Source organism: Hakea prostrata, chromosome 3 (genome assembly GCF_041222555.1).
Source record: "Hakea prostrata isolate BN-2017 chromosome 3, UWA_Hpros_2, whole genome shotgun sequence".
Taxonomy (NCBI): Eukaryota; Viridiplantae; Streptophyta; class Magnoliopsida; order Proteales; family Proteaceae; genus Hakea; species Hakea prostrata.
In genome coordinates this window covers 4,400,908-4,426,519 of record NC_142602.1, presented here as the reverse complement: position 1 = coordinate 4,426,519, position 25,612 = coordinate 4,400,908, and the positions used below count along the sequence as shown (strand labels likewise).

At 38.6% G+C, this 25,612-nt stretch overlaps 2 protein-coding genes and 1 long non-coding RNA gene across 6 annotated transcripts; 1 reads left to right on the top strand and 2 right to left on the bottom strand.

Moving 5' to 3' along the window:
* Nucleotides 1–267: 267 nt before the first annotated feature.
* LOC149020169 (uncharacterized) lies at nucleotides 268–5,679 on the bottom strand. 2 transcript variants are annotated; one of them, XR_016172159.1, is made up of 3 exons: nucleotides 5,146–5,679; nucleotides 4,941–5,021; nucleotides 268–371 (listed from the first exon to the last, which is right to left on the bottom strand). It is a non-coding gene; the product is annotated as an uncharacterized LOC149020169 (long non-coding RNA). The 2 variants fall into 2 exon arrangements; XR_016172158.1 differs by lacking the exon at nucleotides 268–371 and having other exon boundaries at nucleotides 1,634–5,021.
* A 7,720-nt stretch (nucleotides 5,680–13,399) lies between these two features.
* LOC149020168 (uncharacterized) lies at nucleotides 13,400–19,591 on the top strand. 3 transcript variants are annotated; one of them, XM_089148263.1, is made up of 2 exons: nucleotides 13,400–13,673; nucleotides 17,663–19,591. In XM_089148263.1, exons 1-2 carry the CDS (start codon nucleotides 13,595–13,597, stop codon nucleotides 19,417–19,419), a joined length of 1,836 nt encoding a protein of 611 aa, XP_089004389.1. In that variant the 5' UTR covers nucleotides 13,400–13,594; the 3' UTR covers nucleotides 19,420–19,591. The 3 variants fall into 3 exon arrangements, 2 of the variants coding, with proteins under 2 accessions (XP_089004389.1, XP_089004390.1); XR_016172157.1 differs by lacking the exon at nucleotides 17,663–19,591 and adding an exon at nucleotides 16,965–17,454 and having other exon boundaries at nucleotides 13,584–13,673; XM_089148264.1 differs by having other exon boundaries at nucleotides 13,587–13,673; nucleotides 17,461–19,591.
* A 1,514-nt stretch (nucleotides 19,592–21,105) lies between these two features.
* LOC149020167 (SNAP25 homologous protein SNAP33-like) lies at nucleotides 21,106–25,303 on the bottom strand. Its single transcript, XM_089148265.1, has 6 exons — nucleotides 24,997–25,303; nucleotides 24,021–24,586; nucleotides 22,558–22,651; nucleotides 22,343–22,473; nucleotides 22,168–22,265; nucleotides 21,106–21,453 (listed from the first exon to the last, which is right to left on the bottom strand). The coding sequence occupies exons 2-6, from the start codon at nucleotides 24,519–24,521 to the stop codon at nucleotides 21,354–21,356; spliced, it is 924 nt and encodes a 307-aa protein (XP_089004391.1). The 5' UTR covers nucleotides 24,522–24,586; nucleotides 24,997–25,303; the 3' UTR covers nucleotides 21,106–21,353.
* Between the last annotated feature and the right edge of the window lie 309 nt (nucleotides 25,304–25,612).

The window sequence follows — 25,612 nt, the reverse complement described above, 5'->3', positions numbered from 1 at the left end:
TGCTTAGGCACAGGCTGCTCAATGTTACAAAATATGAAAATTCAACACAAGGAAATGTTTACATGAAAGAAAAAAAAGAACATTTGTTTCATGAAAATTGAGAGGCATGCATGCAGCTGGTGGTTCTATTCCCACCATCTACTCCCTTCCATGCCCTGACAAACAGTGCATTACCTATTCCCCCACCCTCTACTCCTTCCTTCCAACACCATGCTGCCCTATGCCCCTCCCACACCAAACAACCTTAGCAACAGCACTTCCTTCCTCTCCCCTCCCCCCACCCCCAGTGTTCTACCATTAAACCATGGTTGCTTCTCCCCCACACCTTCTCCTCTCTTATGTTTGTACCATATTGGCCGAAGGAGGAATAACTGTATAGCCAAACAAAATTTTCAAAGGCAAAACTAAAAACATGAAAGCAATAGGCATCTCAAAGATATAATTTATGGAACATGAGGTACCCAAGCATAGTCCTTCAACAACACGTAAACATAATGAAGAACATGCATATAAAACATGTATATACAAAGAGCATAAATGAATGATCATATTTTCACATGATCATTCATATTTTCACATTATCTTTTTCTATACTAGTCATACTATTATATAAAAGGAAAACTTGAAATAGTTGTGGTATGTTTTTTTGTTGACCAAAATATCCCCCCTTAATAAGCACGTACCCCTACATTTTTTGAGTTGACCAAATACCCCCTCCTACTAGGCACATACCTTTACATTGAACCCATTAACTACCAAACTCCAACACGCACACCCACGAAGGAGCCCCAAATTAGAATCCAACCGACGGCATCCAGCCACCACCCCAACTTCAAATAGCCATAATTCTAATTTCATTAACGAAGCTCGGTGAAGCTCGGTGTCTCTGAAGATAAGATCGATGCATTAAAAGCTTTGAGATTCTACTTCTGATCCATTCATTAACCGGTCTTATTCTCACCTCCTCGTCTTCTTGTTATAAAGTCCTCCATGCTTTAAAAGCATTTGCTTCTTTACCTTTGTTCCTGCTTTCGTTTCTTCAAGAGTTTCTCACGAAGACGATGGGAAGAGCTCCTTGCTGTGATAAGCAAGGATTGAAGGAAGGACCTTGGACGCCAAAAGAGGACGAGATCCTCGTTAAATACATCAAGAGCAATGGGCATGGAAGTTGGAGATCTCTTCCTAAGCTTGCAGGTTAGCAATTTTTCCTTCTGTTACTGGTCTGTCTCTGGTCCTCCTAGTTTAGGCTAAACCTAATCTCCTTGATTTTTCCTGTCTGCATAAGCGGTATTCCAAATAAATGGTTAATTTCAGTTCCTTTAAGCATCTGAAACTTTATGGTTCAGGTTATTGTAACCGATAGCGTTGTAATCTGCGTTATTGAGTGATCTCTTGGCCTTCATTGGGTAAAAGGACCATTTTAGGTAACTGCAATAGGAAAAGTGAAAATACAGTAGCTCTTGAGCTTACAAGCCGAAAAGAATATGCAGTTACCTTTCTTCCTCACCTCCTACGGTTTGCAATTCTAAGACTATTCAAATGCTTAACATTTGCTAATGTTGTGCTGTGATTGTTCAGTCAAAACTGTTAGGTGATGTTGCTCTTTTTTTTTTTTTTTTTTTTTTTTATAAGATTGTGCTGTTGTCGCCATTCAAGCTGTGTCAACACTCAAACACCCGTTTCAGTGGGTTCCATTCTGCAGGAAAAAAGCAAGTGCACTTTGTGAATGGGCTACTGGTTGCAAGACATATGGGCATAGTGTGCCTCCATGTGATTTCCAATAGTCAAACTTAATATCCAAAACCTTTTGGTTCAAAGGCCTTAAAGTTCTGAGTATTGGTCAAGTTCTGAATGATGTTGCTCAGTTCGCTACATTATTTTCATGTTGTACTTTCTCATTTTTCAGTCAAGGGAGCAAAACCCTGCTGCGACCTAAACACAAGGGTTATGTGGGTGCTATAGTTGCCATGTGCAACGGTTTGGCTCCTTCTCGATTATGTCATTTCCAAGTATGTAATTCCAATTCTCTTAATTCTAATATAGTATGCTTTCCAGACGAAATACCCATTCAAAACCCAGAAGATATTTTACCAAAAACATACCAGCCTCTTTTTTTTTTTTTTTTCTTCTTTGATGAATCTTCCCAACTACCAATCTTTAACCCTATTTATTTACATAAGAGAGACATCTCTCCAAATAATTATTTAAATATTTCATTTAACCCTCCTAGCGAAAGGGAACCCCGTTCTTTCTTCTTTGTCTTCCCTATCTTCATTTGAAACCTAACCTCTGGGCTCACAGAACTGCTTGTTATGTTATTAGATTATGGTTGAATTACTTGTATATAATGGTGAGATAATGCAACTTTTGGGGTTTGTGTTATGTTCACAAGGATAAATCTGTTATTCTATAAAAACCTGGTTACTATATGTCTTTGTTTCCATATCTTGATTAACTCTGACAGAAAATACACTTATGCTTGTATTAATTATAAAATAGAGTTTAAGAGCATTGTTATGCTTTTCTTGCTTGGTAAATAGAGTTTAGTTTCAATATTGGGAAAGCAAAAGTAAAGCTATCTTTTTATCTTTGCCACAACATTTGTGAGATAAGAAGAGCTTGTGTGATTGGCCAAACTTGATTTTTACTCCTCTCTCCTTTATCTTTCCTCAAGATTGTTTTCATTTCGTGCCTCCCCTTCCATCAATCTGATTTTTTCCCTCAAAATACAGCCACTTCCTTTATCTCATATCCAATCATAGATCTGATTACTAGGCCTACTTACATCTGAGATCCTTAATTTGGGATTTCAGATGGCGTCAATTGAAATGTTTTCTGTGGTTTTTAACTTGTATTCTTTTTGAGCTAATCCACCCTAACTGGGAAAAGGTTCTGTAGGTGGGTCACTTTGCACGCTTGTAATCACATGTGGACTGTGAATTTGCTGCATTTCAAGTTCTCAGCTCACCCTCTTTGAAAGGTTTTGACCAGCTTTTCAATCATATCTCAGCTTATAGGTGGTTGAAACCAGCCTCAAGAACCAACTTCTTGATGCTTGGTTTTAGCTCCTATGAGTGAGATAAATTGAGACATTACAGTTATGTATTACAAGCATAGTAGTCAAGGCAACAGCACACCTTGAAACATTGATTTAAGTTCACTCTTTTATTTTCCATGAGAACACTTACGAAATATCATATACTTTGCTTATTATATGTTAGCTTTTTTCACATTAGACAATTATTAGCATAATATGATATTTGCACTGACATAACTCCTATGTTGCATATAAAAATAACTATAATGATTATTCATTACTATATTACGAATTATCATTAATGCATGCCTGGGGTAAATAGGCAGGTACCTTTAACCTTAGCACCCCTCCAACGCCTAGTTGCCTACACAACTATGAGCAAAAAGATAATGAAAAGACAGTAATGTCCCGGGGGCATATACCGCACCATGTAGAACTCCTACTTAATGACCACAACTGTAAGTACCAAAGTAATAAATCCAAAAACACTAAAATTGGAACAACTGAACTATCATAGGACATTCACCCCAAAAAAAACCGCCATAGGAATTGTACTTCATGACCAGCACAATGCTCTATTAAATTAAATTGTATTATATTATTAACTTCTAGTTTAAGGGTAATACATAATATCTCAGCAAGAATTAAAAGAAGTCAAAGGAGGACTAAGAGAAAGGAGGACAGGACCAAAACCAGAGTACAGTGATCCTTGACATGTTTGAAAAGCATTGAGAAATCATACATAGAACATGGCACTTGTTCAGATAAGTTGAAGCCACTCTCATATTCATCAATCATAGCCAGAAGCAGCTTTCATCATGACACCACTATGATCCTAATTCTTCTAACCGTACCATTCAATACAATATACTCTCCTTCAAGTTCGAAAAAAAGATTTAACAACCTAGTATCTTATAATTGTATAATCTTTGATAGTCTTATCAGATGATACTCATATCAGGAAATCATTACCCAAATCTGACATAGGAGTCCACACCACAAACCAATAAGATAATCCTACCCATCAAGAAACATGGAAATATCTCTAAACGGAGATAGAAACATATCCAACTTTAACTTCAACAGTACAGCTGGTATCCCAAAAGGCATCCTCATACAGGATATTTTACTGCACTCTCTCCGAGCTTATACATTAGTCCATGTTCTTATGTTCAAGCCTATTCTAAGTCACGAAATCAACATCTTAAGTTGGAGCATTATTCCATTATGGATTAGCTGACTTATTTGTGGCTTTTACGCTAGAGCCAAATACATTTGGTTATAGATAAATAACAATACTCCTCTTCCTATAGAGCTTGTATTCTTCATGATGCTCCTATGTCTTCAACTAGTGATGGATTTGGGACTCATTAAGCTTTCGTATATGCTCCCTCAAGCTTCCACAACACTTTGTATAGACTTGTACGCATTCATGTGCATACTAATAATCCCGTACAACATCATCTCAATATTAATTTCATCCTAAAACCTACCGTAGGCAGTAAGACTTCATATGCCAGCAGAATTCTCATTCAACACCTTAAAAAATCCTCCATCGCTAGACCCTTGGTTTCAACACCTACAGCTTCTACGGTCCTACTTTTCTACTAACAAAAACAGCGGCTTCATTCTATTTTGCCCACTTTGAACCACTAGTGCCATATGATATCTCATGGTTCTATTAGATCACAAACTTCTTGATGTTTAATCAATATAATGTTATATTCATACTTAATTGTTGCTTTATAAGAAGGCTGGTTTTCTATATAGAAGACATAGCAGAGTTACTCCATTGGAGCCTTCCATTCCTCCAAGAAGGCCATACAACATAGGAAAAGCACATTTTACATTCCCAAGGAATCTGACAAACTAGTAAATAAACCCGATACTGCAAATCAATTACCTTATCATTTACATTGGCACCTTTGAGCCTTTGTGTATAGATGTATCGTCCCGGATGAACAATATACTGACGAGACCCAACCTGTATCAATGGAACAAAACATGACCCAGTCGCTCAAACACAAGAAAGAATCCAAAAAGGCCATCTGGGTAAATACAAAATCATCCGAATTTCTCCCCAAAAAAATCATTTCCATTTCACTTACCATGACAACAGCATAAATCTCTTCACGTTTGGGAACTTCTTTCCAAGGAGTTTGTCTGGTTCAATTACTGGTTCAGTTTCAACGACACTGGGTTCAGATTCTGCTTCAGTTTCAACGACGGTTGCTTCAGATTCGGTGGATTTGGTTACAAACGAAAAGGTGGAGTTTCGAGACTATACAGGAGAAGACAGGGAAGGACAGAAGATAAATCTCTCGGAAGGATTAAAGGAAGCAGAAGGGATAAAGCTGAGATTAGTCTTGGAGAAAAGAGTGGCTTTTGAGTTTTGCTTATGAGCTGTTACTGCTTTCGGTGTCCATGAAGAGAAGCTAAGTCTCACCGACGCCATTGCTGAATGCTCCAGGAGCTCTACACGCAAACTTCGGATATATTGTGAAAACATCGAGCGTTTCCATGGCAGCACTGCTGCGGAGAGCACCGGAATTCTTGAACAGACAGAAGTGGGTGGGAAAAGTAGAGAGTTCGTTCTAGGGCAACAAGAAGAATAGAGGGCTTTTCAATTAGGGCACGACGCAAGTATGTGCATCGTTCATTTTACACGCGGAAGGATCTGAAGAGTTTTGTTCACCCTGAACTTGACGACAACGAAATTCTGGGACCCGCAGGGTAGGGTACAACTGTGGGCCCCACTTCCTTATATTTTTATTTAGAGCAAATTGCACTGGCACCCCAAAATGAAAGCATTAAAGCACTGACACCCCATTTTATTTTTAAAAAACACAGACACCCCAATTCAATAAACACACTAGTCCATTCCGTTAGTGACGTAATCTCCGTTATTTTTTAATTCCAAATACCCTTACTAATCGGATTCTGGACGGGGTGGTTGGTTGGGTTTCTCCTGCTGCTGCCTTCTCATGATTCTGTTCTGCCTCCCGCCCCCCCGCGGTCTTTTGTACCCGCCCTCGCTTTGCCGTATCGGCGAGGGGTTGGCTGGGTTGAAATTGCTCTCGTGTAGTGGCGCGTTGTTGAGGGGTGTTGGGTTTTTTATCTGCTCTAACGGAAGAAAGTTGCATTGCGGTGAAGGAGTGGGGGGATATTGGGAGATGGGTCGGTTGTTCGGACTTTTTGATCTTCCGTATTTGTTTTTAGTCAGCCTGTGTGATGGTTTGAGAGAGAGAGAGGTTTCCTGATTTTAATGTGATGTATCATAGGTTCCAAGGTCATGCAGAGGATTCATGAGGCGGCTGCTTTGCTTTCTCGCGTTTACTCCTTTCGTATCGTATGCGACTCGGGTCCTTCCGGCTTTTTATACTCGGAGTCGGGAGAATTTCCCAGTTCACGCTTGCGATACCTTTTCGCGTTTTGGATTTCCTTAGCTTGCCGTTTGGATCGTTCTCTTTCTCCCCGTCACGAGTCGATTTCGGTTGTGGACCGACTCACTCTTACTTGTTTGCGAGGAATTCTCGCCGGTTGTTTGCTCTTGGTCGGGATTGCGCCGGATTGTTTGCGGCTCTTGAGGTTTCACTTCCGCTTTCCGAGTGACTTCGGCGACTTTCGCGAGATTTTTGCTTCGCTTGGTTCCCGGCCGTGTCGTCCGAGTTTCGTTCCTCTCAGGGTATTGTCTTTGCATATGACTCCGTAATACCATTCTACGATGGACCTATGTGTTTTTAACATAAAGTGGGGTGTCAGTGCTTTTAGGCTTTCATTTTGGGGTGCTAGTGCAATTTGCTCTTTTATTTATGAACTCCACCTGCTGTCGAAGTTATCCATATGGGAAGATGATCCGACTCCTTGGCCTTCAGCGTGGATACTCCTCATATGCTTATTGAACGATCATACTTGCTGTGCGTTTTTTAAAAAAAAATATATATATATTTATATCCCTAATATTTGCGAACATTTATGTTCATATCCCTTGGAATTCCTTTTATTACTTTTATACCCCTTGTGCTTTGAATTATCGGTAATTTTCATCTAGACCCTCTAAGGTTTGGTTTATGTCATTTTTAGTCAAAAAAATTGACATTTTGCATCTGCCTCCCCATAAGTATTCAATATGATCAATTAATGAAAATTTGTGATTTTTATAACCAAAATACCCTCACATCTATTATACCAAAAAATTTACATATTTTCTTCACAAGTAAATCTAACGGTGAAAATCAAAATAGTGGGATGTTTACTGGATCTGCTTCTGTACTAACACCCTCCCATTACCTCCAGTTGGCTGTTAGATTTTAGACATGTGGATCATTCCAATCGGATGAACATAAATCCATCTGAAAAAGTCCCAAATTCTCTCTCATCTCCATCATCGGTCCGGCGTCTCCGCCATCTCTGCCTTTTTTCCTCTTCAACTCCAGCGACAAACTATATATATATATATATATATATATTTGTGGGTGAGGGTTAAGACTTTGAATCTCCAGCCATTATTATGCTGCAATTACTTCAGAAAAACATTATACTCTTCATCCTCTTTAGCATTTACTCCTCAAAAGGAAAGCCCTGAATTTCATATCCTTACTGACTTAATCATAGAAGTGGCTTTCCGTCTTCAGAGACCACCCACTCTTTTTTTTTTTTTTTTTTGGTAAACAGGGGAATTTATTTAAAGTAGAAACCCCTAGGGAAGGGGCAACCAGTAGCATCAAAATACAAATTCCAGTTTAGTATGGGTGGGGGATTGACAAAAGTAAAATTTAAAGAAGAGTGAGAGGCAACAAGGGAGGCTAGCCTATCGGCTACATGATTTCCTTCTCTCAATGTATGGTTGAATGTGATGAAATCGAATTGGAGCTTTAGGGATCGGATCTCCTCTAGCATGAGCTTGATCTTCCAGGGTTCTTGATCATGTTTGTGATTTATAAGCTTGATGATAGCTTCATTGTCTCCTTCAAAAATAACCTTCCTAAAGTTGTTATTGATGGCGAGATGAAGTGCATATCTAAGTGCTTCAGCTTCAGCTTGGAGAGTAGATAAGTTGTTGTTTGGAGATTGCAAAGCATAATAAGGTATGACCAAGATTATCTCGGGCTACACCCCACACGCCAGCTGAGAACATACCATTTGGATTCAGACTAGAAGATCCGTCAATATTGAACTTGATGTAGTTTTGCGGGGGAGGGAACCAACAGATATGCTAAGTTTCTTCTTCACTTTCTTCCTTATGTGGTTGAGTATCTTACGAGATTATGCATTAAGGGAATGAGCAAGCCACCAGGCCTGTCTTGGAGATTTATGTGGTTTCTAATGAGCTACTTTGTTGAAAGTTGACCAGATGATCCATAATGTAATGAGATGAAGAGTTAAAGCATTTTCCTCCTAAGAGAGCTTAGTAGTAGTATTGATCCAGTGTGAGACTTGTTTATCAATATCAACATTGTATTTCCACTAGCAGATTCTAAAGCAACCCCAAACCTGTTTGGCATAGTCACATTTAAGGAAAATGTGATTAAGATCTGCAATATCAGATGAACAAAAACAGCATGTGTCCAGCATTTTACATCCTCTGTTAGATAGAAGATTCGGAGAGGGGAGGCTTTGGTGAAGCAGTTTCCAAGTGAAGTGTCCAGAGACCACCCACTCTCACTCTTGTTTCGTCTTCAGGAACTAGTCCAGACCAAAAACGAACCAAGGAGGCTTGAGCACTCATTGAAACAATAATAATTTATTACCAGAAAAATGAGACACACAATTTCACGACCTAACTGGTGAATGGGTAGACTTCTGTCCATTCGATCAACTTAGAAATTCTTCAGAAACCTTTTTCTACGCCAGCATTTGCAATACCAGAGGTTCACATTCGTGACTGATTGTTAAGAATAAATATTTATGACTTAAGTCAACTTGTGAGTGTGATGATGGCCTGAGTTGAATGGGAACCCGGGTGGGCCCCGCTTTTAAAGTTTCAATTTTCAAAGCGAAGGGAACGGCTCGGCTCGTGTGACAATTTATTGCTGTCTTCCCTTATAGGCCGGCCCATTGGCCAATTGGGTTGGCTTCATGGGCTTCTTGCCTTTAAGATAAAGCCCAAATCACACACTCCCTTTTACAATCTTAAAAGTTAGAACTCCCTCTTTTCATGTCGTGTTCTCGTGATCGCCTTCCTTTTAAGGTCTCCATTTCTCTCTGGCTTCTTGTGATTCTCAGGATTTCTTGAAATCTTTTTTACTGATTGGTGTTCGCAGAGAAGAAACTCAGGAAAATTCAATGAAGAGCTCTCCCTCTTCAAGTTGCAGCAATAGGGCTGTCGTTATCTTCCTCCTATCTCTGCTCCTCTTCTACTCTGCAACTTCAAAGATTCATCTCTGCAAAGCAGCGTTTCTTGAAAGCTCTTCAACCCATCATCGTCAACAAGGTCGCAGTTCAGTTCTTTCTTCCAGAAACGACCGGTTACATTCTCCGTACTTTCTCCACGTTCAAAGAGGCCACCGCCACCACCACCATCACCACCACCAACACCTCCATTCAGCTCCTCTGCCACCACAACAGCCACTGGCACCACCTCCTCCGCCGCCACTTGATGACGAAATCGACCCAAGATATGGAGTTCAAAAGCGACTCGTCCCTACCGGACCCAACCCACTTCACAATTGATACAAGGAGTTTAGCTACTACACTTTCTCCCTCTGTTTCTTTCTCTTTCCTTCTCTGCCTCTGTTTTCTCAGCTCCATCACTACTTTCTTGGGAATCTTTCATGAGAAAAGCAGAGAATTACAGACATTATATATGTTACCTGCTACTTTGATAGTGAAAGATGTTCGATTGCTACAGCTGCTACACCATTCGCTGGAAGAACTGGGAGAGAAGAGAAGAGAAGAGAAGAGAAGAGAAGGCTACAGTTGAATCGCGTGACAGAGGAAAAGCTTAACTTAGTTATTATTATTTTCTTTTAATTTTTCTTGAGATTTTTATGGATTTCAAGAGAAGCCCATGAGTTCAATTAATTGGGAGCTGTTGAAGGTGAGCAGTCAATGCTGTGTCATCAGCCTTTTGGTGAAGTCTATTTGGTCATTTCAGACTTTTCAGTTGGTGCCATCTTCAGCTGCAATCAATATAATCATGTGTAATTTTTATATATCTATGAATGTGCATTAATGTTCTTGCCCCCCCTCCTCCTCCTCCTCCTCATCAGATGAGGTGTGTGATTGCTGTAACACTTCAATAAAACTAGTTAGATCTGTCTAACCTTGTTCTGATTGGTTTTTTTTTTTTTGTTTTGCAAATTGTTGTTTTAATAACTTAAATGATTATCATGTATGTATGAGGATTAATCTCTAAATTACAATTAGTGGCCATTTCTTAATTAAGGTCCACTAACCTGTAAGACCCATCAAGGAAATCGCAATTTGGTTTCTGAATGAAATCTCCAACTTTTGTTGAGGATGAAAATTGTTCTGTTGGGTAGATTGAAAAAATATAGTCAAAAAGTTTACACACAAGTTCAACTCTCCAACGTGGTATTCAAGTATGCCCTATAAACCCAGCAGCCAAATCTAGAATTTCAGACACAATATTCATTTGATGCTAATGAATAAGAAAACTCAGGTTTAGGTTTGGTTTTTTTTTTTTAACGAACAAAAGAGTTCTTCAAGACATTAAACCACCTCTAAAATGTCTTCCACACATTTTCAAATCTAGCTTTAGAAAGGGATATTGTTTAGAATGGCTTTGACAAAATATCATAGGTCAAACTCTACCTAATAGTATATATAATATTTCCTTTCCTTACATGTAAGAAAAGCACCCTTATACAAAAAAAAATAAAATAAAAAATAAAAAAATAAGTTTATAATTTAAAATATAAATAAATAAATATATAAACCACATCAATCTGTTATCCCCCACCCAAAAAACAGAAATTTCTGGTGAATTTTTTTTTTTTTATGCTTTTAAACGAACAAAAGAGTTTTCAAGACACTACACTAAAGCACCTCTAAAAGGTTCTCCACACATTTTCAAATCTAGCTTTAGAAACGGATGTTCTTTAGAATAGCTTCGACATGTAAAAACACTCAATCTTGGGAAAGCAACAGGATTGAATAGGCAGAAAATCATGAAAAGTTCAACATCATTCCTACTTCTGATCTCGACGTCTATCTTGGCATCCCATTGTTTAGTGGAAAGATCAAGCAACATCATTGTCAGAATCTAATTCAAATAGTGAATCTCACACTTCAAGGGTGGAAAGCAAAACTCTTAAGCTCAGCTGGAAAAACAGTTCTTATTCAATCAATCACACAAGTTCTTCCCTCTCACTACATGTCATGCTTCATCTTACAAAAAAAAAACCTCAATGAGTTGGACTCTTTTAATAGAAATTTCATTTGGTCAAATGGAGAAAAATCTCACTTTCAGACCATTAACTGGAAAACAATTTGTAAACCTAATAGATTGGGAGGTCTTAACATCAAAAATATGAAAATGTGGAATCTTGCACTAATAGTTAAAAGAGCTTGGGAACTTATTATCGGTAAGCAGTCAATTTGGTACACATTAATGAAGGAAAAATAATTCAGAAATTGTAGTTTTCTGCAAGCCACTGTCCCTGTTAATGCATCATGGGGATGTAAATCCATCATCAAAGCAAAAGACTTGATGCTACTTGGCATTATTAATATGGTTGGCAATGGCAATAGTATCAATCCATGGATGGATAGATGGATCCCAGATACTCCTGCTCTTCAAGCTCCACTGCCACTTCAATGTGAGTCTCCTAACTTAGTATCTTTCTTTATAAATACAGAAACAGCTAAATGGGATGAGACCAAAGTTAGAGATTGGTGGCCAAATGATTTGGCAGAAAAAAATTCTTAGCATCCCATTATCACTATCAAATTGTCAAGATAAAATTATGTGGGAGAAAACATCAAGTGACATTTTCACAAGTTGCTTCAGCTTATAGATGTTTTTTGAAAATTTATAATCAAAATTCTTCAATACCATGGCTTGTTTTATGGCACCTCCCACTACCCCCCAAATGCATTCACTTTGTTTGGAAACTGTTGCATGGAAAGCTCCCCACACCTGTTCTTTTAGTTGAAAGAGGATGTAGAATTAGTGATACTTGCTCACTCTGTACACGAGAAATAGAAACTATTAATCATATCTTCCTCAGTTGTCACTTTACCAAACAGGTATGATCAAAGCTCAGAATTTGTAGGTGGAATCAATCCACAAATCTTATAGGTCAGATTTCTCATTGGTTAAAATCAGCAAGAAGAAACAGTTCAGCATTAGAGGAACTCATACAACACTTACTTATGCTGTGGCACATCTGGTTAGCTTTCAATAATGCTGTTTACTCTAGACTAGTGAGTAATCCATATCATATATGGAGATCTGCTCGATCAATAGCAGCAGGACATTTAACCCTTCATCAGCATAGCAGATCAAGAAAATAATTCAAAAGCATTAAATGGAGAGCTCCTCCATTGAATTTCATTAAAATCAATGTCGATGGAGCTGCAATCAGCAAGGGTTCCAACAACTTCCAAGCTGGATGTGGTGGTATTGCTCGTGATCACTTGGGTCACACTCTCTTCACCTTCTATTGTAAAAGAGAAAACTCAAAAGCCATTCAAATGGAAGCTGCTGCAATTCGATAAGGAATGAAGCTAGCTATCTCCCTTAATCTAGGGAAAGTAATTATTGAAAGTGATTATGAAGCTGTTGTTAGTCTGATTAACAACAAATTAGAGATTCCACCTTGGATGATCAGCCATTACTACATACATGATATCTTCAATCTTTCCAATCTGTTTGATGTCTTAATTGTAAATCATATACATTGAGAAGGCAACTTTGTAGCTGATAGATTAGCTTCTTATACTGCAGTTTCTCAGGCCTCTTCTTTTTCTTTCTCCCCCCCTTTGTTCTTTGGCTATTGCATTTTGATGTAATTGATATTTTGTATTACTGGGCTTTTCTTTTAAATGAATTCGGTTATTCACAAAAAAAAAAAAAAAGATTGTTCGGCTGGTAAGATTGTCAAAGTGAATAGATCATAGGTCTGACTCTACCTATAGTATATATAATATTCCCTTTCCCTCGTGTAAGAAAAAAAAATGAAAAAAAAGGCAGAAGAAGAAGAAAGAACGAACGAAAGAAAGAAGAGTAAAAGATAAAAAATGAAAAAAAAGGCAGAAGAAGAAGAAGAAAGAACGAAAGAAAGAAAGAAGAGTAAAAGATAAAAAAAAAAAAAAAAACCCCATAAATTCTTATCACCCCGCCACAAAAGTGAAAGAAAAAAGAAAAAAGAAAAAAAAAAAGAAGAGAGAGAAAAAGATAAAGAAAAAGAAAACCCACATGAAGTTTCTGTACCCAAAAACGGTTTCAGTTCTTGGTTTGGTTTCTCGACTGGTCTGCTTCTCACTCCCTTGTGCGTTCTTGGGACTTCTAATGACAGAGAGTTCGGAGAGACTGAGATGCTAATAGGAGGAAGGAACGTTGTTCTCAGATAAAGGTTGTATTGTGCTTTAATGCATAATAATCGGTCGAATCAGCTTTGCTGTTTCAATAATACAGGGATTTGGGTTGGAGAGAACTCGACCAGTTGTGGTTAGTTAATTTTTCGACTCGTTGCTTTTTCTGCTTGATTGTTCACTCATCTTGGTGTGTTATTCATCTGCTTCGGAATGGATTGGTTGGTCACAGGATATGTCTATGGGTATCCTTATCTGTTTTCTAATTGATTCATAAGTGGGTTTTTAGTTCTTTTCTGTTGTTAGTGGAGATTATGCTTAGGGTGCTGTGTTGTTGAATTTACTTTTGTTGGGATATTCAGGGAATAGAAAGGGTGTTCGGTTTTCGGTGTTCTTCACTTCTTTGAGATTTTCGTTATTGAATTTCCCCCAATCTCTTCTTTTTCCTCCATAAATTCTGGATTATACTCTTTATTTTCACTAATTGATATCTGAACAATGAATTAGAAGAAAGAAAAGCCTCAAAGTCTGAGAAGAGGAAAGGTCTCTGCAAGTCTAAACCACCCCCCACCCAACCTAAAAAATAAAGGGGCTGGGAAAGACCCCTTTTGATCCTTGGTGGGTATTAGTCTCTCCTGCTACTCAAAATTTGTGTACTCAGTTCCCTCCCTGCTGCCTTAGGGTTCAAAGGTTTTGTGGTTCTAAAAGGGTTCCGGTGCTCTTATCTAGTCTTTTGCTGGACTTCTGTCCATGGTATCTATCAATTGCATCGATTTGCAGATCCTAGGATTGGGTGAGAAGTTCTCCCCAAACCATGATGCCATCAATTGGTGCTGAAGTTATCAATATATTGCTTGTGGGTTGAATAATTGAGAATTCCTAAAAGTAATGAATGGGAACCATCTCCCATACGTATGGAAAGAGGAGATCTCCCTCAATATCACATTGTTCTATAGGTAGATAAATATCATGGGGAATATTCCCTAACCATATGAGCATGCCCTACATCATGGGCTCTCAAGCACCCAAAAGTAATGAATGGGACCATCTTCCATCAGTATGGGCAAGCTCATGGGGTTCCCATTGATCTCTCAAGGATCCCCGTCAAGTTCATGGGTTGAAAATAGAGTAGGGTATCCATCGATTCAAACCATGGGTAGTGGTTAAGCTCAAAAAACAGAAAGGTTTCCTCAACTTACCATCTTCGCGAGTTTGATATTAGTCAAGGATAGTTTTGACCAACACTTGGGTATTGATTGTCCAAAGGTCTTCAGCATTATCAACATTCAGTGGAACATCTATAAAGTCAATCATGGAAGTAATTTGGGGTTGTGTCACCGGTATTATGTTCATACTAAGCCTAAATAAGGTTTTTGAACTTGGGATTGCGGGAAGTAATTACAATGTGCCAGTGGGGATTTCTTACATTGTCCATACTATTACTTTGGTGAGACCTTAAATATATCAGTTGAGAGATTCAATTTCTTAAGATTGAAACTTGCACGACAATTATTTGCTACTATGAGGGAAATGAAAATTATCCATTGGAATCTTACTCGGAAGAAGATTATTTCTACCGTGAAAGGGTGTAGTGGGGATTTCTTTATTAGGATCTTTTTAGAACACTAACACAGACCCAATTTAAGGTTGTTTTAAAATTGACCCAGATTTTGGTATAGGCTTTGGTTAGTTTTAGTTTTACTATTTGTTGTTGTAATGAGCTAAGATACAAGGCCAAAAGGTGGGTTTATGGGAATCCTTAATTTGTTGGTTGCTCTTGTGTTGTAGAGTTAGAAGGGCGGGCCTGGTGCAATGGTGGAGTCTCTCCATTGTGCGCTGGAGGTCGCGGGTTCGAATCAGCCTCTCTGCAAAAAGCAGGGGTAAGGCTGCCTAGAAAGTCCCTTCCCCAGACCCCACAGTGTGGGAGCTTCAGCACTGGGTACGCCCTTTTTTTTCTCGTGTTGTAGAGTTCACTAATATCCTAAGTAGTTAGTCTTTAAGTTAGTTTAGAAAAATTAGAGCCATAATTGGGGAAGTCTTTGTATTTGAGTTGGATACTTTGTTTCAGTTTCTATAGATATAAAGTGTAATGAACCCTTCTCCGCATGGTCAAAATTGAATGAATTGATTTGGTTTGTCATCATTGGTGGCTAAAGTTTTTCTCTCTTCCCTTCTTTGGTAAGGCATTGTTCTTACTTGTTTATTCTTCTATCTTTCTTTCATAACCTCCCTCTCAATTCTCTCTAGGTAAAGATCTCCTTCACTTTCTTCTTGTCTTTCCTCTCAACTTCCACACCATTTGGTTAATTATTATTTTCTCCCTTTGTCAGTTATAGATCCTAGTTTTAAGGAGGATTTTATCTTCTTCATTCCAGTCACAATTCTTTTACACCTTTAGGGGGACAACATGTCACATTAATTCCCCTCTTTCTTGCTTCTATTTTAAGATCCGCTCAGTTGCTCCAAAGTAATTGCCTTTGTTTTGAGCTAAATTTAAGTCCAGTTTTATGTCTTAATGCTTGAAAATGTTGATATCTGGCAGTTTATTGGTGGAAAATCAGGCTGTTAATTTTAAGATCAGATCTGGGCCATATCTAGCCATCAAATTGGGATAAGCTCTAATCTGTCATTGAGTCCAGTACTTTGCAGGATGGATCTGATTGGACATTGTAACTATGGCAACTCTACTCTTAGTTATTGGAATTTTTTTTTTTTAATTTACGAAACTCATCCTTTGAGATACGATTCTTGGTGGTTATTATTATTATTATTATTATTTTCCATATGTTATGCTACGCATGAGGGGGATATAGAAGACTATATTTATGATGCTTTTCTATACTGGAAGATTACTATTCTCTGATCTGCTCAAGTCATCATCTCAAGACTATTTTTGTCTGAAGATTACTATTATTTATTTATTTGTGTCCTCAAAAACATTTTTATTTGTGAAAGTGGTTCTTAGCAATGGCTAATATTTAGTGATCTCCAACAATTTGATGTTATCAGGTCTGCAGTAACCTATACTTCGTATCTGATTTGCAGACCTATACTACCTATCTGATCCACAATAACCTACACCATTTAATTGTTCTACAACGACCTGATGTTGTCAGGCTTATGGTAAACTAAACTGCCTGTTTATCATTGCTATTTGTATCTGAGACCTTTGTTTAGGGGTTCAATGTCGGCTTTTGTTCGAGAAAATACTACCTATCATGGTCGTAACCATTGATGTTGCGTTTTAACTTTTCACTGATAAGATGAGTACGTACTATTGGCCTTCTTTGTGAAGTGCTGCCTGCTACTAGCCTCCTTTGTGAAATGCTTTTGATATTGATGCTGTTGATATGATACTGTGGACTGCAGTTAGTGTTCATTATTGCCTATTTTGACCATTGCTGATTGGATTTGTTTAACATGACAGTTTATTGTCCACTGATGGTGTTGTTAACATGCACGCGTGTTTGAGTTGATATTGCTGCCTAAATGACACTTACTGCCATCTACTACTGATAATCAAGACTGCTGGTGTCTATTCTTATTGGTCCAAGCTGGAGCCATCTTTTGTTATATGTATATTCCAGCTTGAGGGAGAGTATTAGAGTATGTATTGTGGGGACATAGAGTTGGAACTTGATAGCAGGAGTGTTCCATCTACCGAGAATTAGGTTAGGTATCCTATTATATTTAGAGTGAGTAACCAGTGATATTTGAGTTGTTACTTTTAATTTTGATTCCTACTGCAAATATGAGCCTGTCCTTATAATCTATACTAATAGAGATAAAAGCTTTTTCTCTAGACAGTCCTTGTTGACCAATTTCTTCTTCTTCCTTTATAGTTTCTGGTTTGTTTACTCTGTGGTGTTCTTTAAAAACACTTGTGTATCTCATATTTTTCATATATTTTTATGTGCCTCTAGGTGATAATTTAATGTCATGTACATTGATGCTTCCTGCTTTGGCACTCATGCAAATGGGAAGTGCAACTTGGTCCCACACCCGACATCAGCTATGGGTCCTAATCCTTATAATTGATCTTTAAAGCAATATGAAAGCTGGTTGTTGTTTATAGTTGCTCTTTTCATTGGTCATCTAACGTGTGCAGTGGAACATAATTTTTAGGCAAAACCCTGATGGCTAATTCAAACACATCTGGACTGCAATTGTCTTCAGAATCCCAGCTAGTTAGTGGAACAAATACCATTAATTTAAGCATGGGCATGCCTCAACCAACCTCAAACCCGCAATGCAGGACTTGCTCACAGGGGCCAGTGGCAACTACATTTGGAATGCTGTTGTCTCCAGAATCCTTGGAAGTCAATGGATCAAATACTGTCCATTTAAGCATGGGTATGCCCCAGCCATCCTCAACCCAGCAAAGCAGGACTTCCTCTCAAGGGCCACTGGCTATTTTTTGGGACATTGAAAACTGCCCTGTTCCAAGTGGTGTCCGCCCCGAAGAGGTCTCTGGTAATGTCAGAATGGCGTTGCGTGTTCATCCTATTATTGAGGGAGCCGTTACAACATTCTCTGCTTATGGAGATTTCAATGCCTTCCCACGGCGGCTTAGGGAGGGTTGCCAGAGGACTGGTGTGAAACTTGTAGATGTTCCAAATGGAAGAAAGGATGCAGCTGATAAGGCTATTTTGATTGATATGTTCTTGTTTGCTCTTGACAACCCTCTGCCATCATCCATCATGCTGATATCAGGCGATGTGGATTTTGCACCAGCTTTGCACATATTGGGACAGCGTGGTTACACTGTCATTCTTGTCATTCCTTCAGGAAAATGTGTTTCACCTGCATTGGTTAATGCAGGAAAGTTTGTCTGGGACTGGCCCCATGTGGCTCGTGGAGAAGGGTTTATACCTTCTAAATCATTAATGTCTCGTGGGGCCACTGACACTACTGGGTATCTCCTGGGGTGTCATATGAATGACAACACTGATGGCCAAACTGAAGAGGAAGCAATTGTTTACAGAGGAATGCCTCAAAGTGAGTACACTGCTTGGGCTAACATGAACCAGTTTTACCGTTTTAACTCCAGAGACTTCTCAAAGGCTTCACAGTCAATGTCTGAATACAGCAGTAATTTGTTCACCATGCCTTGCTTTGCCACTTCAAGATCTCATAGTCTGCCGTGTAGTCTGAGCAATGATTCAGCAGGACCTGTTGCTGGGGATCAGAATGATCTATCGTGGGTCCAGCCGGGAGATATCAATGGTCTGAAGGGTCAGCTAGTGAAGCTGCTGGAGCTTTCAGGAGGAAGCCTACCCCTCACCCGTATTTCTGTGGAGTACCCTAAGGTTTTTGGGCGGTCCCTATGTGTGGCGGAGTATGGTGCTGGTAAACTTGTGAATCTTCTCAAGAAGATGGCAGACACCATAACCGTGGAGGGGAAGGGATGTAATAAGTCTGTGCACCTCTGCACATCCATTACTCAACTCAACAATACAAGCTTGAATACTCGATCAGGTGTGGCAAGGAATGATAAGAAGGGGAAGGGGCTGCAGGAGGAGATTACTGATGTAAGGGCATGTGTTAACACATGTTGCTCCTTAGATGAATTCGCAGATGATGACAGAGTCGTTAATCATAAGGAGAGGAGTATGAATACTACTTTGGGGATAACTCGAGAAACTGACAGCCATTTTAGACAGTTCAAGCAGGAACTACAAGAGCTTCTTGTTAGCTGGAATGGAGGGATCTTCCTCGGTACATTTGAAGCAACATACCATCAGCGGTACAAGAAAATGTTGGACTACAAAAGATTTAATGTGGATGAACTCGAGGAGCTGATTGAAAAAGTGAACGATATTGCGATTTTACATGAAGAACCAGAAAGCAAGAGGAAGTTCGTGGTAGCTATTGGTGGGTAGGAATTTTGGATCATGGTTGTACATTTCGACTTATGTTGTCCAGTAGTTGAGGACTTAAAAGGTATGTTTATTCAACCATCTTGTTTTCTACTTTTAAGTTGGGTTGGAAATACAGAAGAGAAAATACCACTGTTGGTTGTGTCCAACAGAGATTAGAAACAAACCCCCCCCCCCCCCCCTTAAAAAAAAAAAGAACTTTTTTTCTTTTCCCTTTTCAGGGGATGCATAAAATGCATGCAGAGGACCCCTTGATGAAAGTGGGAGTCTCTGTAGACTGTAACAGATCAACAACAAATGGAAGATTTTATTAAGGTAACTTTCATCTTTAGCTATTTGATTTGGTTATAGGCTTATAGCCAATAGTTGGCTTTTGTGCTTTAAAGCCAGACTTTTGTCGATAATTGAATCTTTATAATTTGTTTTGTCATAGTTTCTGCCATGATCAGTCAGCTGTTTGATGATGAAATGCTTAGACAGAATTTTTACTGTTCCCTCCTCTTTTAGCAGTTGGCAAATCTACACGTCATGTCTAATACTTTGCTTTAGCATGGGATTACGGGATGGAAGGATTGTTCAACAGAACGGCAGACATTGATGAAGATGTAATGGAACCATGAAGTTGATAGAATTCATGAACTTTTGATGATGATGTACATAACTGCCAAGTTTATGACCCATGAACTTTATGCATATTAATATCTTCGGATTTAAGGTACCACAATATGAAATGTGCCAACAGCTGCAGGATACTAGCAAGGTTCAATTAAAGTTGCCAGAATCAGGTTGAGTACTCTTAAATGATCACTGGGAAGATAAGAATAGCAATTACTAGTCAAGCACCACATTTGGTAACACTAATTGAGTTTCTGAATTTCATCAAGCCTTTCGGTTCCGACATTGCATGTTGCATGTTGTTGCTTTAGTACTTTATCCTTTTCTTTCATCCATGATCTTAAAACATCTTTGCCCTTTTCCTGGGACCTCAACTCTAAACTGTGGCCAAAGAGATCAAAATGCAAACCAAACACAGCATATTTCGGCTAACACTTAAATTTTAAAGAATTTCGAACTCTTTATAAGGTGTAAATCATGCCAGCAAGAGATCCATGGAAAATACCTAAGAGGAAAAGGTATGCAAAGTAAAGAAAGCAAAAGAAAATAAGAATCTGAGAAAACTAAGTTCCCATTGTGGGTTATCCAAATGATTGTATAGGAAGTATACTAAGTTCTTTCCCATGGTGAAGGGGAACAGATTTCTGGGTTTCTTTCTTCCGAATGATTAGAGGATCACAACACTTAAAACATTCCTAATTAGTTCTGATTGTGGGGAATAATTTCACCATCTCTCCACCTAATTGCAAAATTATAGTTAGAAAGTTTCGTTTTCTCATAACATACGCTAGTAAGGTTAAGGTTTCAGAGCCAGATTCCATCAGCCTCTCTTTTCCGAGGGGAAATCCTTCCCTTCTCTTTTAATCGATACGCTTTTAGTCTTTTTTTAATTTACATGACCTGGGCTATCATCAGATAAGAGCCCTTGGCATTCCTATTTGCATCTCCAGGTCATAGACAGGTGGAGCAATCAGATTCACTTTTAATTGTTGATAAAACTGAGATTGACTGAACTACCAGAAAATGGAAAGAAGGGAAAACCAAGAGGGCAAGGGATGGGAGGGCGCAAGGATATGCTTCAGAATCTGCAATTAGACAACACAATTTCCCTTGTATATACAAAAGAGTTCGAAAAAATGGAACTTATAATGGCAACATCTGAACTCAAAATTCAGTACAGCTGGTATTTATGAGAGAGTAAAGACATGGTTCAGTTTGGCCATTAGAAGAAGAAAAAAAAGACAAGGTTCAGAGAGAAGTTGTGAGAACTCAGGTCAGGTACAGTGAGCATGCCTGCAGCAAGCCCAACAACTTCATGGCCTTTACTTCCCCAGCAAACGACGCCCGCGCTGAGCAGCACCTCGCACCCGGAAATTCAACTTATCTACATCTTCACCAGCATCCTCCAGAGCTTTATTTTGCCTGCAAAAATCACAGAGAGTAAAGGAGATACAAATCAGATCAAACATGAAGTCTGACTTAGTAAATACAGAAGGATGCAGCTATTATAAAATTCTGAAGGCCAACCATGTTATCAAATACTGGGATAAATTAGTTAGGAAAAGAAATTTCTCCAAACACTGTTTATTTCTAACTGCATCAAGAATCAATTACACATGATGGGGTGAAAAAGGAAACCTGGCATACCCAGCAAACCAGAAGATTTTATGTGGTTTTGAATTTCCAAATTATTGATTTTAATCTGTTTACTACCACCCCCAGCACCCAGCGAAGGGAAAACAGTCAGTAGTTTATACATAGTGGATCATCACTACTGTACATTATGTAATCCAAGAGGTCATCCTATGACTGAGGGTATTGAAGAATGAGAGAAACTCATTATGCATGTTCACAAAGAATAGCAAAACAGGATCCAAAATAAATGAAGAAAAAGAAAAATGAGGTTATTATCGTATAATTTCTTTTTCTTTTTTCCAAGGAATGCCAATCAATTTTAATCCTTCACACCCCCCTTCTTATTTTCCATCATGGCAATTTTTCTTTGAATATATTAATTTCGAGACAAATTTTCTTCTCCAGAAACTGAGAGGAAAGATGAGAAAGAACGAAGGGTTATTATCCCATAGAGAAACAACAAAGCATAAGCAGTCATCTTCCGATGGAAAGACTACTGACCATTCAATTTCAGATCCCATATCTATAGCCATAGACTTCAGCTCACCCAAAATATCACTCAAGTCTGAAAGGGCATCATCTTGCTTGGCCTTCTCCACCTGTTTTAGATAAGCAGATAAAAGATCACAGCCTGAATATTTTTGCTTGATCCATAGCTCTAAGACACAATACAAACCTCTACTTTCTGAATTGCATTTGTGGGTTCAGGAAGAGTCTGTCGTGAGTTGGCCCGTCCCTTGGGTACATGTGCCAACCCCAACTTCTCCCTCTGCTCCATGTGATTTTGCTTTCTTTTGAATGAGTCATCTGCAAACCAACATGATACATAAAGTTAAACGCACAGATGAAGTAAACAAAGCTGTTCACCTATCAAATTTCAGTGATGATCACCTCTGGAGATCATAGGCCCTTTAATTGCACCAATCTTTTTTGGCTTCCAAGTTTTAGAGAACATTCCACCAAGAGACCCAAGAAGTTTCTCCCCCTGAAACCAGAACCAGCCGAATGATAATTACTACTGAATACACAACTAGCTTCAGGATGCCAGACTGCCAGTGTGGGTAGACGATATGCAACCTCTTAGGAAATTGGAAAGTATAAACTCTGAAGGCAAATTTATACTAAATAGACACCATGTAATGAGTACTTCTAATTTTTAATGTTAACAATCTGAATTAAAATTTCAGAAATCTTGACCATACCCCTCTGCTATCCAAAAAGGAATATAACAGACTGCATGTCATGTGGAATTTCTCCAATGGGGACATCAAACTGTTCTGCATGTCGGTTAGAAACATAGAAGAAAGGCAATGGCCAAACTTCAGCTAGCTCTTCTGAGTGGTTTCTATAAGAACCATTTGTAAAAGTCAAAGATGGCAAAACAAAGTTTGTACAGACCTGCCAGGTAAAAGGTTTTGAACATTGGAATTTTTTCCCCCTGGTTCTCTGATGCAGTTAAATATTGGTGCGATACACAGAAAAAAGGACTTGACAGATTTCCCTACTGCTCCTCTACTGTGTGCAGCCATTTGCAAAAACTCATCCAAGACAATTTAATCTCCCATAAAGTAGATATGCATAGCTTAGGCAAGGACCCATGTAGCCAACCCCATTTAGTTGGGAAAGGCTTGTTGCTGTTATTGTATAAAGCATATATTATGGGCATTAATTTGATCATGTTACCTAAGAGTTTCTCATGGCAAAGGTCTTATGCCCCACACACACAAGAAAGAAAGAAAAAAAAGACTCTTTGCCACCTAAGGAGCATAAGATGCTCATATCAGGAAACCTGACTTTATTACTCAAAAACAAAATTAATATGAGACATTATTATTCTAATACGAGACCAGCATACCAAAAAAAAATTCTAATTTTAACCTTAAATTGTGTTCTCTTTATTATAAACCTGAAACTGTAAGTCAAATAATCATCAAATTACTCTTAAGTAAAATCTAGTTGTGGATGAAAATCTAAAATGCAGCTGCTCAATGGGGTCCAAGGGAACCATTAAAATTTAGGTAAAATGGTCACAACACTTGGCTGAACCTTGTACTGCTTATTTATGGATCAGACACTGAGACACTTCTGATTCTCTATCAAAAGATAGAGATTAAACCAATGAAATTTCCTAAAATCACTCACTGGTTTCTAGGAAGAAGCAGTGCTAAACCAATAACAAGAAGCTCTTAACCACAACCACATTTTGACTGTAAATTATTGTTACAAATGTAATGATCTGAAACTTTATTCCTCTTTCTTTCACCCATTTTTCTATTTTACTTCTCAAGTTAAATAAGAATTCTTAAGATACTACTCCCGCTCCAGAAATTCCAGGAGGAAAGAAAGCTACATACCCGACTGAGATCTTGATCAATATCAGCAGCTGTCATGTGGGTCCTTGTGATTTGGTCACCCTGCTTATGCAAGGTGACTAGAGTATTATTAGCATCCTCCCTGATATTCTCAGCAATCTTCAAGCAGCCATGGACATTATTTGTCGTTTCCTCAGCCTTGTACACAGCATAGTCCTCCAGTTCTTGCACGGACTGGTTTTCCAATCCTCCAGAATCACGGAAGTCATTCTTATATTTGTTCTTCTGGGCAGATGAACGAGAATATGAGGATGAAGCAGAAGAGCCTCCATTCCCCTCATATTCATCAAAAAGCTTGGCTTTGAGGTCGGGTGTAATGAGTGTGGGTTCAGAAGAAGTTCTCTTCGCAGATTTAAGGGTTTGATTGGAGTCAGATTCTGTATCTGAATCAAAAGGGTTAGTACTGGAAGGAGCAGAAAATCCAGGGTCAACTGTGTTATGTTTAGTAATCTTATGCAAGGGTGATTTCATGAAATCAAACATTTTCAGAGGCTAAAAGGTGTACAGAGATCGGCAAAGGAATCAATAAACGCTCAGAATCACGAAACCTGATGACCAAAAAAAAGGGAAGATGTTAGAGATGTAAATGACACAAATTTCAGAACATACTCAAATAGTTGCATCTCATAGTCCCCAAAAACCATAAGATGTTACAACAGGATTAGAAGTAAAAATCCGGAGAACCCAATAGAGAACAAAATCTGAAATCCAAGAAGATTTAAAAAAGGGGTACACAGAAATCAGTACTTTAAGGACAAAAGAGGAGAGTCGAAGTGGGAAGAAATAACTAGAACCCAAAATCAGAATTACAACAAACAAAAAAAGGGGGCGGGAGGATTTGAACTATGAAAGCTAAAAGAATCAAATGAATGATGGTACCCTACAAACAAATTACAGATACCGAGTTCACAATATAAAAAGTTAAAGAAAATGACCCAGAGAGAGAGAGAGAAAGTACCTGAGATTCCTAACAAGGAGCAGATCCGCAGAGTTCTTAGGATAAGAAAGAACTACAAAAACGGAGAAGATATAGGAATAAAACGAGCAGACACGCCAATCTCTCGTCTAAGGAAACTGCGAAGAAAGAGGGGAAAGGGAGCTCTCTCTCTCTCTCTCTCTCCCTCTCTCTCTCTCTCTCTCTTCTTTCACAGTGAGTTGAACAAATCAACACAATTTTGTGAAGCCGCGGAGTAGAAGAGGCAAGACTTGAACACACTCAGTCTTCTCGTCGTTTGTCAAAAATTAGACCGTTTGCCTCTTTTCTGTCTTCTAAGTTCTAATAAAGGGAAATCTTCCTTTTCTCAGGTCTTTTTACAATTTTCAATAGTTTTCTTTTCACACCCCAAAAAAAAAAGTTAATTACTTTTTCAGGCTTTTCGCAACAGGGTCGAGCCGGATAAAACTCCTCTGGTTCAGAATCAGACCGAACTACATAGTACTTTTCTGGGTCGACCGTTTCGAATTGGCAAGAATTGGAATCAGACTTGAATTTGATTTAATTTCAATTGATAAAAGACTGCTAACATATAAGAGTATCAATTCAGAACCGAATAAGAATAGGAAGCTAGAACGAG

Excerpts from the sequence above, each read along its gene's own strand:
- LOC149020168 (XM_089148263.1), top strand. The coding sequence starts at position 13,595 with ATGCATAATAATCGGTCGAATCAGCTTTGCTGTTTCAATAATACAGGG. Across the intron at positions 13,674-17,662 it reads AGAGAACTCGACCAGTTGTG|GCAAAACCCTGATGGCTAAT; the intron begins GTTAGTTAATTT and ends CATAATTTTTAG.
- LOC149020167 (XM_089148265.1), bottom strand. The coding sequence starts at position 24,521 with ATGTTTGATTTCATGAAATCACCCTTGCATAAGATTACTAAACATAAC. Across the intron at positions 22,652-24,020 it reads TTGATCAAGATCTCAGTCGG|GGGGAGAAACTTCTTGGGTC; the intron begins GTATGTAGCTTT and ends TTCTGGTTTCAG. Across the intron at positions 22,474-22,557 it reads AGGGCCTATGATCTCCAGAG|ATGACTCATTCAAAAGAAAG; the intron begins GTGATCATCACT and ends GTTGGTTTGCAG.